Source organism: Erythranthe guttata, chromosome 7 (genome assembly GCF_056151865.1).
Source record: "Erythranthe guttata isolate IM_541 chromosome 7, IM_541, whole genome shotgun sequence".
Lineage (NCBI taxonomy): Eukaryota > Viridiplantae > Streptophyta > Magnoliopsida > Lamiales > Phrymaceae > Erythranthe > Erythranthe guttata.
Genome location: NC_142539.1, coordinates 115589 through 131057, shown reverse-complemented (window position 1 = coordinate 131057; position 15469 = coordinate 115589). Strand labels below are relative to the sequence as shown.

General features: G+C 37.0%; 1 protein-coding gene across 2 annotated transcripts in view; it reads right to left on the bottom strand.

The window, feature by feature from the left end:
- Positions 1 to 15469, bottom strand: part of LOC105962815 (calcium-dependent lipid-binding family protein) — a 37367-nt gene that overhangs the window by 2729 nt on the left and 19169 nt on the right. Inside the window, exons 35-59 of one of the 2 annotated variants that reach the window (XM_012987146.2) lie at positions 14590 to 14808; positions 13078 to 13181; positions 12398 to 12693; positions 12204 to 12288; positions 10833 to 11540; positions 10416 to 10734; positions 10139 to 10297; positions 9884 to 10047; positions 9593 to 9773; positions 9240 to 9509; positions 8927 to 9133; positions 8490 to 8544; positions 7876 to 8006; positions 7275 to 7784; positions 6387 to 7193; positions 6194 to 6270; positions 4503 to 4956; positions 4311 to 4397; positions 3766 to 3918; positions 3491 to 3675; positions 2030 to 2566; positions 1694 to 1871; positions 1476 to 1618; positions 1258 to 1384; positions 568 to 789 (exon numbers count right to left, since the gene is read on the bottom strand). In XM_012987146.2, coding sequence (XP_012842600.2) covers positions 568 to 789; positions 1258 to 1384; positions 1476 to 1618; positions 1694 to 1871; positions 2030 to 2566; positions 3491 to 3675; positions 3766 to 3918; positions 4311 to 4397; positions 4503 to 4956; positions 6194 to 6270; positions 6387 to 7193; positions 7275 to 7784; positions 7876 to 8006; positions 8490 to 8544; positions 8927 to 9133; positions 9240 to 9509; positions 9593 to 9773; positions 9884 to 10047; positions 10139 to 10297; positions 10416 to 10734; positions 10833 to 11540; positions 12204 to 12288; positions 12398 to 12693; positions 13078 to 13181; positions 14590 to 14808 — 6378 coding nt within the window. The remainder of the gene's footprint in view (positions 1 to 567; positions 790 to 1257; positions 1385 to 1475; positions 1619 to 1693; positions 1872 to 2029; positions 2567 to 3490; positions 3676 to 3765; positions 3919 to 4310; positions 4398 to 4502; positions 4957 to 6193; positions 6271 to 6386; positions 7194 to 7274; positions 7785 to 7875; positions 8007 to 8489; positions 8545 to 8926; positions 9134 to 9239; positions 9510 to 9592; positions 9774 to 9883; positions 10048 to 10138; positions 10298 to 10415; positions 10735 to 10832; positions 11541 to 12203; positions 12289 to 12397; positions 12694 to 13077; positions 13182 to 14589; positions 14809 to 15469) is intronic. The other variant, XM_012987147.2, reaches the window with a different exon arrangement.

The following is a 15469-nucleotide window of genomic DNA, read 5'->3' as shown; positions in this document are numbered from 1 at the left end:
AACTAGGTATTGCGACTGCTTCTGGTTTGGGAGCACAATAAAGAAGGCTGAGTAAAACCTCAATTTGTCCAATAAAAAGAAAACGCACACATCATGAGAAAAACGCATCATGAATACATGTGTCATAAACTTACAGTAATTCCCAATTTCCTTCCGATTTTCAACTAGTTCCACAATACTGCCAACAGATAAGCAAGGGCTTTCATGGTTAATGGGCAAAAGCAGTATCTACCTAAAGACTAGCAGGAATTATGTCCGACAGGTTCTGCGCATGGTATTTTCAGCAGACAAGTTAGGATGTTTTTGGTACGAGCGTAATATCTATACAAATAGAATAGTCTATTGTCTGAAGTTCTGACTTTAGCACTTTGAAATCAAAGAGTGGGAACTGTATTATGAGGCTCTGCAATTTCTTGAACTTCTATTAGCAGACACAACTAGGCATCTTGTTAGGTCAAAGGTAAAAAATTTACAAGCATGGACTGAGCTAGCTATTACAAGAATCACAGAGAATTAGCCAGGACTATAAATACATGAAGTTTTTTCCAGAATGGGATAACTTCTAACCTGTCTTTGTCGACTTTGTATGAATTTCTTGTCCATTGATAGGGCAGCAACACCTTTGCTCATATGTCCAAGTGCACTACTTGCATTTCCCAAAATATCAACACCAGAAAGCAGCTGCAGAGGCTGACTGAGAATATCCTTTTTAATGTTTGAGATAGCATTACCGACTAGAATACTATGCCTCATAGATACATTTTCCTGAAATCTCGGGTTTATCCGCACCTGATAAAACGATATTAGTATTAGTACAAGTAGTATCTCATTAGGTTCACCCTCACATGAAATACAAGAATACTATTCGTTATACTCCTTTCTCAATTTGGGATCTCACACCCTCATAATTCAATGGTTCGTGTACAAGCGCAATGTTCTGAGACTATCAGATGATGTCACCTAGTGAAGAAGAAAGAAAAACGAAAAAGCAAGGGAGATATCTCGGATAGATGAAAAACAAGACAAAGATACAAAATCTTGGTTGAACTTATTACCAGAAGACATCATTGAGTAACCTTATAAAACAATTCTGATGTTTTCTCCTTGTTAGAACCTACCAAGTCATTTGGTTTGCCAATACAACCCTTTTCAGGGTCAATCAAAAATAGTAGCTCAAAGCTTTCTGAGGTAAAATACTAATTCTCGGGAATTACGTCAAATAGACAATATGGAAAAACACAAGGAGCACATGCTTACTGGCATATTTTCCGTATTTCCAAGAGCAGTCATTAAGCTTGCCCAAAAGCCAAGGACACCAACTGGCCGTTGGGTAGGGGACATAGCCATAGTCACTTTGAGACGAACTTCTGAGACATTAAGAACACTGCCAATACAGAGTATTAGGATTTTAACTCTACTTCATAGAAGCAAATCCAGAAATAGATGGATCAGATGATGTTGAAAGATATACATACCCAATTTGAATGATTGGATCAACAGAAACAGAAGTGGTCTGAGTACCAAAGATTCTGGCGATATTAGCTTGCTGGATTAGCCCATGAATGCGCCAAATAATTGGTTCGTGAATATTAATTAAAAAGGCAGTATTTTCAGGTCCCTGAAAGAATATTCGAAGCATCTCTTAGCATTAGGAAATCAGTTATTTATGCAGCAAATACAGTTCTACACTCACCTGCAAACCAATGTAAGGATATATGCACAAATCTAAAGATCCACTAGATTGTTGTGTGACAGAAAGCTTCAAAATATAATCAGTGTCCTCTCCAACTCTTTGTGGCCGGAACAGAACTGGCATTGGAGTTAAAGGCAACTGATTATCCAACTGAATCCCCCCCATTCTTATTTTTAACCTGGGTTAAAAAATCAAGATTAGCACAAGCATATACTCAAAAAAATGATCAAATGTAAAACGGAAGGAAGACCATCCAATCAAAATTACAGTCTAAGGTCTAAATAATATCACACAAAAAGTTGGCCCAAGCTAGAGTCCAGTGACCAAGAATTTTACCGACTAATTCCAGAGCCGAGTCCAGTAGAATATGACAGCAAGAAATTTTGCAGGGACAAATATAATATCTCTTCTGGTGTGTGATCAACAACAGACAACCCAAGCTCGGCGACTTCCAGGATGAGATGAAACTCGCAATCAGAGTTAAAAGTTGATGGCTGAAGCTGAGACTTATTTTCAGAAATTTGCTGTACATATGAAAGACTTCTATTTAAAAGCATCGGTGCTTCATTTTCTGGCATCCAGTCACTAATTTTAACAACATTTACTTTCTCTTCCCTGATGATAGTGACTCGTAGACCTCTCCTAGGTCCTCCAGCAACCTGAACGGGCTGATGATCTTTAATTTCATCAATATCATACTTCTGTGTTGTCCTTGGATCATCTCCATCTATAAATAGTTCCAAACATCGCTCTCTACCAAGGTCTTCCCATGAAAAAGAAGCAGCAGCATTAGGAAGTAGAGACCTCCACGAGTCTGTGGAACCACTGACTTGCCGAAATTGTATTGGTAGGAAAAGAGAGCGATTTTCAATCCTGTTAATAGGTTGCATTAGAAATCGGAGTATATTAACAGGAAAAGACGTTCAATTAATGGTCAAACAATTAAATATCTATGGCAGACAATTAAAATCATGAACCCTTTGCTTTCCTTGGTTAACATGAACAAGTTTACAAAATTAATCACACGTCTTAATTGCTACTTTCTTCGGTAACGGTAAAAATCATCAATATTGCTATAGCACTTTTAATAGAAGATATTTTATGTTTGCAAGGTAAAAGTCTTACACATACAGTTATTTCAAGTGAACTTTCCACGATTTTCAATCTGCCTAAAGCATTAAAGTTTTCATCAGCAATCTAGTACTCTTATATTTTTGTTAAAAAGGTTGTCCGGATGACATCAAACCAAGTATTTGTGTAGATTGACCTTTGGTCTTAACATTCTCCAGTCTTTAGCCTGTGATTTCAAAAAGTAGACCACATCGAGTGAACATCCCAAAAACGGAGAAAACAAACAATGAGACAGCATAGCCAAGTTTCTGCTAAACAGGATAACAATTATCCATGGAAACTAACTCCTACTCAGTTTGCACGATGATCTCTTGCCTAACCCCCACCCCGCTGGATGTTTCTCAAAAATAAAAATAAAAAAAAACTTGCAAGATGAACGCGTCCCAGAAGCTAACAAATTGAAGAAAAAACTTAAAATGAGAAAACAACATTAGGACACAAAGTTCAGTTCCTCAAAACTAATATATATTAGTGGTAACACTATAACGACGCAAAATAAGTCGCCATGAAGAACAAGCTCATTAGAGACTAAAACTTGCTTCTCCACTAAAGAAACAACGGTATTACTACATACCCATACATCCAATTGCATCAATTCTGTGTGAGATGATTGATTTAATTCCAAGAAAAACAAAATCATATAAAGAAGTATTATTCAGCAATCACCTGTAAGGACTTGAAAAAGAATCCGGACGAAATATAGCTTCATAGCGAGAGGTCTTTGTTCCGCCTCTTACTTGTATTGAAAGATTCATTTGATCACCTCCCAGCTCACTCCTCAGGCATATAGACATTAGACCTTCAGAGCCAATAGTGAATGGTGCACTCCACTGGTAGCCCTCCATCCGCAACTTAAGCAATAAGACAGATAAGGTAAGTCAATTCACATGCATGTAAGCAATTCATCTTTTCCGGATTAAGGATACGGCTGATACACATACCGTAAGCAATTCATCTTTTCCGGATTGCCATCCAAAATGTTTGGGAGGTTCAGTAGGATGAAGCCACTCTAGTGATTGACTATCAGATTGCCGCATGCATATGCTACACCCAACTCTGTTAATAAACATTGTGTGTGGCTGGAAATGTACAACCTACATATATACAGGTATTGTCATGTCAAATATCCACTTTGCATACTTTGAAGCAAAAAACTGCAGATAAGATAGAAAAATTCAATTTTCAATGAACAATGATTACAGATGAATCTGTTCCTAGGTTTCATTGGAATATTTCAGTAATCTTAAGTTACGAGTTGCTCATGTATAATCTATATACAACTACTGGAAGTCAGGTGTAAATCAATCCAGAATGGAAAGTATTATTATCAATCAAACCTAGAAAATAATATACTAAGCTTACTAACCAAGTAGATATATGTGAAGGTAAGAATTTGCATACATATGAAACCAAAATGGCAGAATCTGTGTATACCTTAATTGCACAATGAGTATTTAATTTACTAATTGTAGATCAGTATTTCTACCTTTGTTCTGTCTGAAGTCATGTGCAGCACAGCTGAAAGCTTGTAGTATGTTCCGTCAGAATGGGATGCCCTCACATCAACCCTTTGCTGAAGAATCAAGTAGCAACATTAGATACTGTAAGACCAAAATTTCATCTAAAGGAAAATAACTCTCAAATAATCATGAAAAACAAATGATAGTCTCCATATAACCTTTTTCTCTAGCTCAAGAAGTGATACCCCAGGACTGAAATTTTCAGAATCCCGAATAGCAACAGCAACACCCACCCTTGGGGACAGATACGTATCATTTCGCGATGAAAACAGCATAACGCCACCACGGCCAACATAATCTTGTGGAGAAAGCATACTGGGTGTTGGACTAGTATCTTCAATAGCTTCGAGCACTTGAATGTTTTTCCTCATACCAACCTGTCCCGCAACCACTGAGGTTGAAGGATGTCTCGATGCCGATTTTGCAGATTTAACTGCTTTGGAGATGACAAGAGAATCCACGTCCCCACTTTCCAGCGGTTCAATTTCCACTACTCTATAAGCCAATGGGAGGAAGGAATCATTATTTATCCAGTAGGGAACAAAAAACCTTATTGTTTTGGGGGCAGCTGCAGTTCCTCCCAAGTCACGCTCAATGCTCACCCGTAACCTCCTTCATGAAAGGAATCAAGAAGAAGTGAAACCAGTCAAATCAATTATCAATTTGAAAACCTAATTTCACATTGTCAAGGCAGTCACATTGCCTCTAGTATTTTACGAAGGAAATATTTTTGTAACAATAGAATGAAACAAAGTCGTGAGTAGGTTAATCATCCTAGGAGCTGATGAGTTGTAGCTTAACATTAATTATATCCCATTATAACTTCTACATCTAGATGCATGTCAGAATTTTTAACAGAAAACTAACTTTAAACCAGTTTGATACATACATTTCACACAATACTCATAACGTCGTAAGTGGCTCAGGCATATTTATGATCACTTGCCCAAGGATACAGCTATGAGTACAGTCAAAATAATTTTCAAATACTGATGAGAATGACATCATCAACATGACTGTTACCGTTCAACCAAGTACGCAAATATTATGAACATGTTGCCCACAGTTTTATTATTTAACATATTCCCTGGACATGATGGATGACATTACTTACCATTTCTGGACCCTTTATCACAAAGACTGCAATGCTCTATCAGATACTCGATAAAAGTCGCATTTAGGTCTACCACCGATTCAAGTGCTTGTATATATCAGTTCAGTTCAATTATCAGGTCTTATATAGAATTTCATGTACATATAGCAAATAAATCACCATTTCAACAGACATATGGCACAGTCATAGAGCTGAGGTCTCCTTAATCAGTGATTAATAAGATGTCCCAGGGCAAATCGAAGTAGCTAAATGCTATTTTCTTCATAGATGGCTTTTTAGGATAAATTACTAAATTCCATCACAGAATGTTGTCAGTGACTCAGATGAACAAGTCATGCTGGTAGATGATTATCAACTCAGCTCAAAGCATAAATTTCATAGGACATTCACAGAATAATAGGCCTTTTTTGCTGAACAAAGCAACTTATATAATAGGAAGAAACGAAATCCATGCCTGCATCCCCATTCTACATCAAATACTTGATGAAATGAGAAAATTGAAGGCAACTGTATTTTCTTTTGTCAAATTCAAACCTTCCCTACATCGGGAAAGTAGGGGAGGGATATCATCTTAACCACTGACCTTGGGTTTAATAGCCGTGGACAGGTACCGACTCTTGCAATTGACAACTATATGAATTCACAAAAGCATGTGCACGAGGTGCAAGAAGGTGCATAACATATAAAGAAGAAGAAAATATTGAGACATATATACGTAAAGAATTCTCGGACTACCTTTTTTTCTGCTGGTGAAGCATCCAAAATGAGGAAACGTGATTACCACATGCCATATCCAAAACAAGAACAGGGTCCTGATTTACCAAGAGAGATGAAATCATTGAATATTTTTTTTCAGAAACAATGGTATCGTGCACATATATACTCAAACATGCATGCATATGCCCAGTACAACCAAAAGAAGGTTTACCTTTTCCACAACCCAGCCACCCTGAACAAATAACATCACATATATCGGATTCTGTATGTCAGCAGTATATATGTGTACAGTCCCACGTGATGCTACAAAACCATGTTGTCTTTCTACATTTTTACCATCTTTCAACCTTTCCCAGATTTTGAATTCTGCAGAACAAGGAAGTCTGTTCTCCAACCGCAGTGGAGAACTCACAGATATTTTCCAATCATAAATAGGGGTATTAAGATCTGTATGAAGAACCGATGCATCTGTGCCGATGGAAAGCCAAAATAATTTACCACCAGATCCAGGGCAACACCAAAGAAGGTCCTTCTTCTCCATCTGATCTAGCCTCAATGGTGAAACTGGGGTCTTACTTACATGCTTCAAGGTACTCTGACGAGAAAGTGAAGGTTGTTCGACAGATAGCGGGTCCTTCTCAACAGAAACTGGACGGCCCCAAGCATAGGAAGTTTGAGAATGATCACTGGATGGCCGAATTCGTAGACACTGGTTAGAATTCCTTGACATGCTTCTCCAGGGTAAAACTGAAGAGCAACCTGGGGATATAGTAACGTCAAGAAAATTTGGGTTTGTTGTGGCCCAGTCATCAACTTCTTGCCTTGTTCGAATCCAACGCCTTCGACGGACAGCATCACGGGCTGATTTTGTTCCAGACTTGGGAGAACTTGGAGGCCATTTCAGACTATGATAGTCAGGCCCATAAGCCCAACCATCAGTATCAACAAACTGAGATTTGTCAACAGTCCATGTTGATGCCCATTTCCATCCAGGGGGGAGAGGATGTTCGAAGAACTCCTTTGAGAAAAGCAGGAAAAAAATCATCTAAATTTATTAAAACAAATATTTCTAAAATATCACTATTTAAAAGAAACTTACTTTAGAAGAATAAGAGAAATCCCTTGTACTCCAACGCCCTGGATCCTTATCACGAGAACCATATTCATTGTTACCCCAACCAGATCCTGGATGATATTGTTGATTTTCAAACATCTCTTCTATGACGATGTTATTTCTACTTACACTAGAAGAAATATCATGACCATTAACCAGTGAGACATGACATGTTGAAATATTCAATTGGATATCTGAATCATTGGTCACCGTAGCAAGACCCCTGAAAACCGCATGCTTCTTTCCATCTTTCATAGACACCTCTAAAGCCACAAAATCATTTTGGAGTTTCATGGTAATCACTGATAGAGGAAGCAATGAACGAAAACCATCCCATGGACCTTCTGGACCAAGTGCAACCCAGAAACCCATATCTTCATCTACATCATCTCGATCTCCCCATTTATCCTCAAAGTCGGTAGCCATACTCTTCTCAATGAAAGAAGTGGAAACGAAAAGGCAAGAACAAGAATGCATTTCATCAATATATTCGCCCTGGAAAGAGAAATGGTAAAGAGCAGGAGAAAGTTATGATATTGAACACACGAGACAAATGGAGAAACATGAAAAAACATATACCACATACCTTTCTTTTTAGTGGATAAGATGTAATACTTTGAACTTCAGATGACTGGTGGAGCATTTTAACAGAAGTAACCTTTTTCAACATGCTCGTCCCATGTCCAACAGAGAATGAACATGCACCCACGACCTCACCTAATATTTGAGAAAACAAGTTTTAGACTAAATTAACACAGCATATATCTATTGTAGTCTAGTACCTGTTGTAATCGTCGTATACGATGAAAGGAAAAAAATTGAACCTAATTAGACTAACCTATCTGCATTAAATTGTACATCCCGAAAAAATAAATGTTATTTTTTTTTTTCTAGCAAACCATTCTTCAAAAGAAAAATGTAAATCTCACAGATTGTTCAGTGGATAACAATAAAATATGTTTTTTTTAAACTGCGAAACCAGGGTTCTCTAAGTGCATGCAATAGTAAAGTAATGGGTAGCAACCAATTGAGGAAATTCTCGTTTTCTGTGCTACAAAAAAATATATTGGATAATCTGTGCCAAGTGCACCCTTGAATATCAAAAGAAAATGCATCAGTACATAGTACAGAATCTCCTGCATTCAAGAAGAAAAAAGAACAGAAAGAAATAAGGAAATAGTGCTATCATTTATAGCCTACCTTTACCGGCCTTTGCAGCAAGGTTTGTTACTTCCACCTCCAACTTAGCCATTCCCTAGGACAATAACAAAAAATGAATTTTGGACAAACTTAAATACCATAGATATATACGAGCCAACTTAAAAAAGTTGTAAAATTAAAAAAAAAAAAAAAAAATCCTATTGGCCAATAATTAATTGATATTTATCTCCATGACTTGTCTTGGAAGACAAGTCAAAATTATTTTAGGAATAATTTAATTAACCAAATAACTAGTTTTTGCCGTCTACGTTTAGATTAGTGGAACAGGAGTCTATCCCATAGAGGTGTTTGGTGAGAGGTCGGGGGTTCGAATCCCTTTGAGTGCGTGTGTTGTAGGCCATATTTAGAAGGCCAATTTAAAAAATAAAAGATTTTATTTTTTTATGATTTGGTTAAGCCATGGGTTTTTAGCATACCTTCCGAGGAACTTCGAAAATGAAGAGTTCATTCCATCTAGCTGTGCCTTCGTCAAGATCATTAACTTTAGTTGATAGTGGTCTAACACACTTTGTTCTTGCACTTTGAGGGAAAAGCTTTTGCGAATTAGCTTCTTGATTCTCTACAACCAAGCGCAGAGCACAAAAAAATCGATGACTATTTCCATCATCAAGGAGAGGTAAACCCTGCAGAAAATGGTAGAAAAATAAAACTTAAATAACATATTTACTTTTGTTTTTCAAGAAAATAGAGTAATAAATCTCTGAATTATCTAAATTGATACATAACAACCTGTGCTTCAACAATTTGAACTCCAACGTAACATCGAGGTTCCCTTGCTTCATCCGAAACATTTAATCTGTCTGAGTATCTTGGAGGTGGTATCCATAAAGAGGCACAATCATCATCCCGAAGTAAATTAATGGTATGCGAATTAAGTTGAGTTTTCTTTAGGTATATATCACAGCCAAGCTTATTTTCCACTATCACCGTCTGAAAATCGTCTTCATCCAAAGCCAGATGTGTCGATTCTTGGTCAGATGCATCAGGGCCAGCAGCTTCCTGTGGAGGTTAATAAGAAGTTAAGAAGGTGTATAAAATAAAAGGAACCTGAAAAGAGTGTGAAGTAAAAAGAGTCATTCAACCTCATACAATCTCATTGCTTTCTCTTCAAGTTCCCTCTGCTTTCTCCATGAATCCATTGTTTGCGCTAAGGTATCAATATTTGCAGCACTTAGATTCACATTCAGAATACTGGTAGCAGCAATTCGCATTCTTTTGGCTACTTTTACCGGTTGGCTTAAATTGGTATCATAAGTTTCCATCCTTCCAAATAAAAGAATAATTATTGTGCAGTAAGATGATTGCAAACGAATATGTTATCAATTATTGTTTTTCGTTTTTTGAAAAAGGAAAAAAGATTGAAAAATTCTTACTTAAATATTCCCTCAAATGGCTCAACAAGTGGCTCCCAAGCTTCTAAATGAATATTAAAAGTTGACGCGGCAAAGGAAGAAATCAATACAGCATTCATGGCCTCAAGGCGACCGTGACTTGCTAGCTTGATGTTAGTAATTGTGGCATCAAAAAGTGGAGTCATCTGAGGAACACAGATAGAAAATCAAGAAATAAATCAAGCTTAAAATTACTGAGCATGGCAAAGGGAAAAAAATAATCAGTAAGGGGTAAACCATTCCACACAAGCTGTCCAAAATAGTCAGAGAAAAGCATCTTATTTTCATGTCAGCTGTTAAATTATCCCTTGTCTTTGGCTTCACTGAGTCACCAATTGCAAATGATAATATGCTTGATGGTTTTTTGAGGTCAGAACGAGCAAGAAAGGTGCATGCCTGCAGTACAAAGTAATACATGAATGGTGAAGGGAAAAAATGCTACTCTGGAACTGGTGGGTGTGAGAAATGGTGAGGGTAAGAACATAGTCGGTTCAAAACTATCATGTAACTTAACCTGATTCTCAACTTTCCAGATACTCCAACAATTAGATGCTTTTGAACTTGATGATCTTGAAATAGGCATCTCAGCAATGTTAGCTTGGCTAACTAAATCCATTCTTGGGCAGCAAATAGATTCCAAACAAGGTGCTTCATCGTGTTGAGTTACCATACATCCCAAAGAAGCATAACCAGGAGGGGCAATGGGGTACCAGAAGAAAACTTCATCTGTGCCTTTCTTGCCTATACGAGCAACTTGTGTAAACTGGACAGGTTTTGCAGAAATTTCAGGGTCATCAGCTTTGAAAATGATGCCTAATGGAGGAGGTTCCAAGCTGAGAAGCAACATTACAAAAAAGAAAGATAAGTAACCTGATACTGCCACTAAAAAATACAAAAAAGTAACAAAGATTGCATAAAAAGAAGTTCTAACCCTTCAGTTATACAGTCACCCAGTATGGCATATCCAAGGCGTGGTATAGGTCTCCATATTGAAAATGGTCTCCGAAGATCACCACCTCTGTCCCACCAGATTCGTTCAAAATTTGGGGTTGACATGTAATATGTACTTGCTTTAGATATTGATCTTAAAACATCCCATCCAGATGAAGTTGAACCCTGATTACTTGTCTGGAGGCAAGCATTTTCCTGTCCAGTATTGAAATCCAAGAGAGATTCATTTGATGAAGATTGACGCTGGCTAGAGTTCCATAGAAGAAGATGATTCAGGTCAAAACAAGAATCTCTGGAGGGACAGCCAGAGGATGGATGGGCGTAAAATGACCCGAGACAGTTGTCAAGTCGCCATATGCTAAATCCGGATTCAAACAAATGATTAGCAGAACTATTGAGTAAACATTCTAAATATGTTGATGATGTCACCAGATCGGAACGAATACAGTGAACAATGTGACTTGGAGGTGGTTGACTTCCAACATGTGCAACACACCCTAATGCCAAGTATCCAGGAGGTGCAATGGGTAACCAAAGAGAACAGTCACTATCAGCACTTGAAAGAATTTGATCAGTCTGTTGTCCCTGAATACTTGAAAATAAACCAATGAGCTTAAAACCAAGAGGCTTTCGTACACGACCGTATGCGTTACTTACAGCCAGGACTGACTGTGAAGGGGGATTTGGCCTGCACAGTATGAAATGGAAACAGTTAATGCATACATCAAAAAAGGGTGACAGGAGACATACATTAAATTCGGAGAGAGTAGCTTACTATGACAGGACATTTATAATTTGCTCATAAATCGGGTTACATTTCAAAGCAAACATAGGCATCAGTACAACCATAACCACCACTATATATAAAAAATAATTTAAGCTGCTATATACGACCCAAAATAGATTAAAAAAACAAAAACCAAACCTGGAAGTCCCCTGCTCTCCCAAACCCAAGAATCAAACAACAGCAGATCTTTTACTATCACATTTAGCACAAATGATTTTTTCTACAAGGTCTCCGACACAAATAAAGATGGATACATAAATTATTTATATTCCCTCCGTTTGAAATCAACTGTCATTAAAGGTTTTGTACCCATATTAAGAAAGCTACTAAATGCATTACTAAATATGCATGGATCATAAGGAAAAATTATAACATGATTAAGACTTAAGTCCATCCCACTAATTATTTCTCCATTAGTTACTTATTTTCATTGTGAGAGTTAATGTTTGAAATAATTTATGAGCAATGAAGATAATACTGGAAAAGGAGTAATTAATGCATCATTTGGATTCTATAGTGACACATAAGAAACAATCAATAAGGTAATATGTATTCCACGATTACCTTGAGGTCACACAATCACCCAAAACAACATAGTTTGCCGGTGCTCGAGGTCTCCAAAATGTCATATTGCTGAGACGCTCATTTGCTGTGAACAAGTAAGTACAATAAATCATGTACAGTCAGACTTCTATAGAAAGAGGCAGAGCGGGTTAAAGAAAAAAATATATAAATACTTAAAGAAAAACAACAGACACCTTTTGGGGACACCCATATCCGATCAAAATTTGTACAAGGTGACAGGGGGTCAGCATTTCCAAATTGCAGTGCTGTAGATGCCTGACTTTGAAGATTTAGTAAAAGGGAAACCACACTTAGAGAAAGATGAGCATAGATATCGGTGGACACTACAGATATGTTTGTTTTATCTTTGACTGAAGTAAATCCCCCAGAAACATCCACTGGATCAAGAACAACAAGACCAGAACCAGCCTCCACGGTTAAATCCTTGAGAAGGCCCCTTATCCATCTATCATCTTCTTTTGATGCATACCTATTGAGCAAAACCAAAACAAGAGATAAAACTTGTATTCCTGCATGGAATAAAGAACAAATGCAGTGACTAAAATTTACAGTGATTACTGAGGTGAAGGATTTCTCAACTGGAATATCCTAATATTCCATTGTGCAAAAAGGCATAACCACATAGATTCAACTCATCCGCTTATTGTACAAGAACATATTCTACATCCACAGTCAAACATAAATTGCCAAATTAAAAAATCCTTTAAGAGGCAAGAGCATATATCTGGAAAAGGGATGTAGCAATTACTACAAATCAACGAGTTCCTGAGCTGCCTTAATTCCATCTGGTCAGAAACTTTGCTCTAGAATTTCATGTGATGAAAACCATTAATAAGTAAAAGCTAAGACTCACATGAAGCTAAAGTCTGTTTTTGCACGTAGAAGCTTTTCACCATGTGTAGAATCGTCCAAGAATGACTTACTGCTGTCATAGAAGGTGAATTCAGGAGAAACAACCTAAAAAATGAAAAAAAAAAAAAAAATCAGGAATAAAGACGGCGACAAAATCATGTTCGAGCATGCAAGTGAAATAGACATGTATTAAAAGAGTCAAGTACTTCTCATTCCCCAAAGCAGATTTTGAGAATTTATTTTCTGACACCTAGATGTTGTGAAATAACAAATTGTGGACATGTTAGGCATGGAATATTTCATTGAAAGGCAATATGCGAGTCTAGTTTGACAAAGCTCAATCGCAGAACACAGCGTGCCAGCTTCAAAGAAGCCAACAGGAAGATCAGAAAATGACATAAACACAGCCTGCCAGCTTCAAATCCAGTCTCCCATGAAAGGACAAAAGATATAGAAGTCGACTGTCACTTTGTAAGACAGAAGATTGAGCCGGGCTGCATTGCTATTGAATTTGTCAACTCAAAGAAGCAATTGGCTAATGTTCTCACTAAAGCTCTTAGAGGTCCTTGTATTGAGTATATATGTAACAAGCTAGGAGCATATGATACATACGCTAGAGCTTGAGGGGGAGTGTTATCAATCACTTAAATTAGGGGATTACAACTAGGGATTTGATAGGCATATATTATGGCTATCAAATCAATCATATTGATTCTTAGTTTGTATACCTCTATGCTTTGCTAATAATAAACACTCAGCATAGAGGAAATATTTCTCCTATGTCTCTTTTCAGTTTGAAGTTGTTATACATTAACATCTGACTTTCTTTTATCACATAGGAGCCGTGTGAGATGAAAGTCTCATACGAGACATCAGGAATAAAACCATGATAACTCATTAATTACTAAACTATTTATTCATAATGGCTAACATGTCGGCACGTTAAATCTCATTCTTTCAGGTAGCATAATTGGGTTAAATAGAACAGAAAATCTAAATAAAGATCAAAACGAGAAACAGATCTGGAGCGGAAAAATGGAAACGCTCAAAGTGACAACTTTAAACTGGGAATACTCTAGGCATGGCTAAGAAATTCAAGGAAGGACTCAAGATGTAGAAAAAAGAGGATGCATGAACTTAATGAAAGAAGAAAAAACAACTATAAAGTCTTCTCAGAAACCTTATCACGTACTGATTGGAGAGCAAACTTGCATATGAGACATGTAACCACTAGTTTAACATCAAATTACATGGATATAATACTGAACCTATTATATTTTTAATATAGAATTAGCACTCATTACTCATTAGCAATTGATTTGCATCAGTCTGATTGGAGAAAAAATTTATCCTTCAAGTTTTATTTATCCAGTAAAAGAAACTTGAGAGATGCAAGCATAATATACTGCAAAGTAAAGCATGCGATAAAATACGCAAGCAAACAGAATGTAAAGTCGAAAGACTCATTATCAAAAGATAATTATCCACTATCCAGAGTTTAAGATTTATCTACCTGGGCCTCAAAACTGAAACTCGGCATTTTACTTGATTCATATTGAGCTGTGCCGGAAGCATGTGAGATGTGTGACGATTCTTCCAATTGATCCGAGTCTTTATGGTTTTTATTCAGAGAACTATCATCCAGAAAAGATACTTCGACGCCATCTTCTTGGGAAAGTGAATAGCTGCTATCATTGCTCAAGTATGTATATTTCCTCAAAAGCAAGCCATTCTAAAAAATAAAGCAAAAAAAAAGTAAGGTTAGTTAGAAGCAGGGAAGGAGTTTTACAAACACTCCTAGTCTATATATGTAGGCCGAACTATCAGTCAAATCTAACCATGTTATTGCTAATGTCTAGTTTCTAGTTACCCCTGATTAGGCTACTTCAAGTGTGAGTCACCCAGTCATGGTGGCCGACATTACAGACTATCTTTTCTGAGCTGACTCTGGCTGGAGTATGTGTCCCAACAGAATGTGACAGGACAACTCGTCTGCCAAGCCAACTCTGACCGGACAACTATATGTATGACTCTAACTGATCACCTGTTATGTTTGCTTCTTTTTTGTTAACAAGTTGAGCTATGATTCAACTTAAGAGGGAATGTTATAAATATTTTACTTTGCATCCTATTTTTGTCTGACAGCTTCCAGCTAGCTGGGAATGTTCGAAGATATTTAGGAATCTATTTAGGTCTATGTGGTAATCATGGATATCTTAGGTTAGTAGATTTGTGTCTATCTTTGGAAGAATTCCTTATTTAAAGGTGTACTCTTATCCCATCTTTATATAAGAGAGTGGGACATCATATAATTTGTCTGGCTACTCTGGCTTTTCTATAATAATTTTATTTTGCTTTTCCATTTGACCCTACTTTTCTATTCTAATAGTATC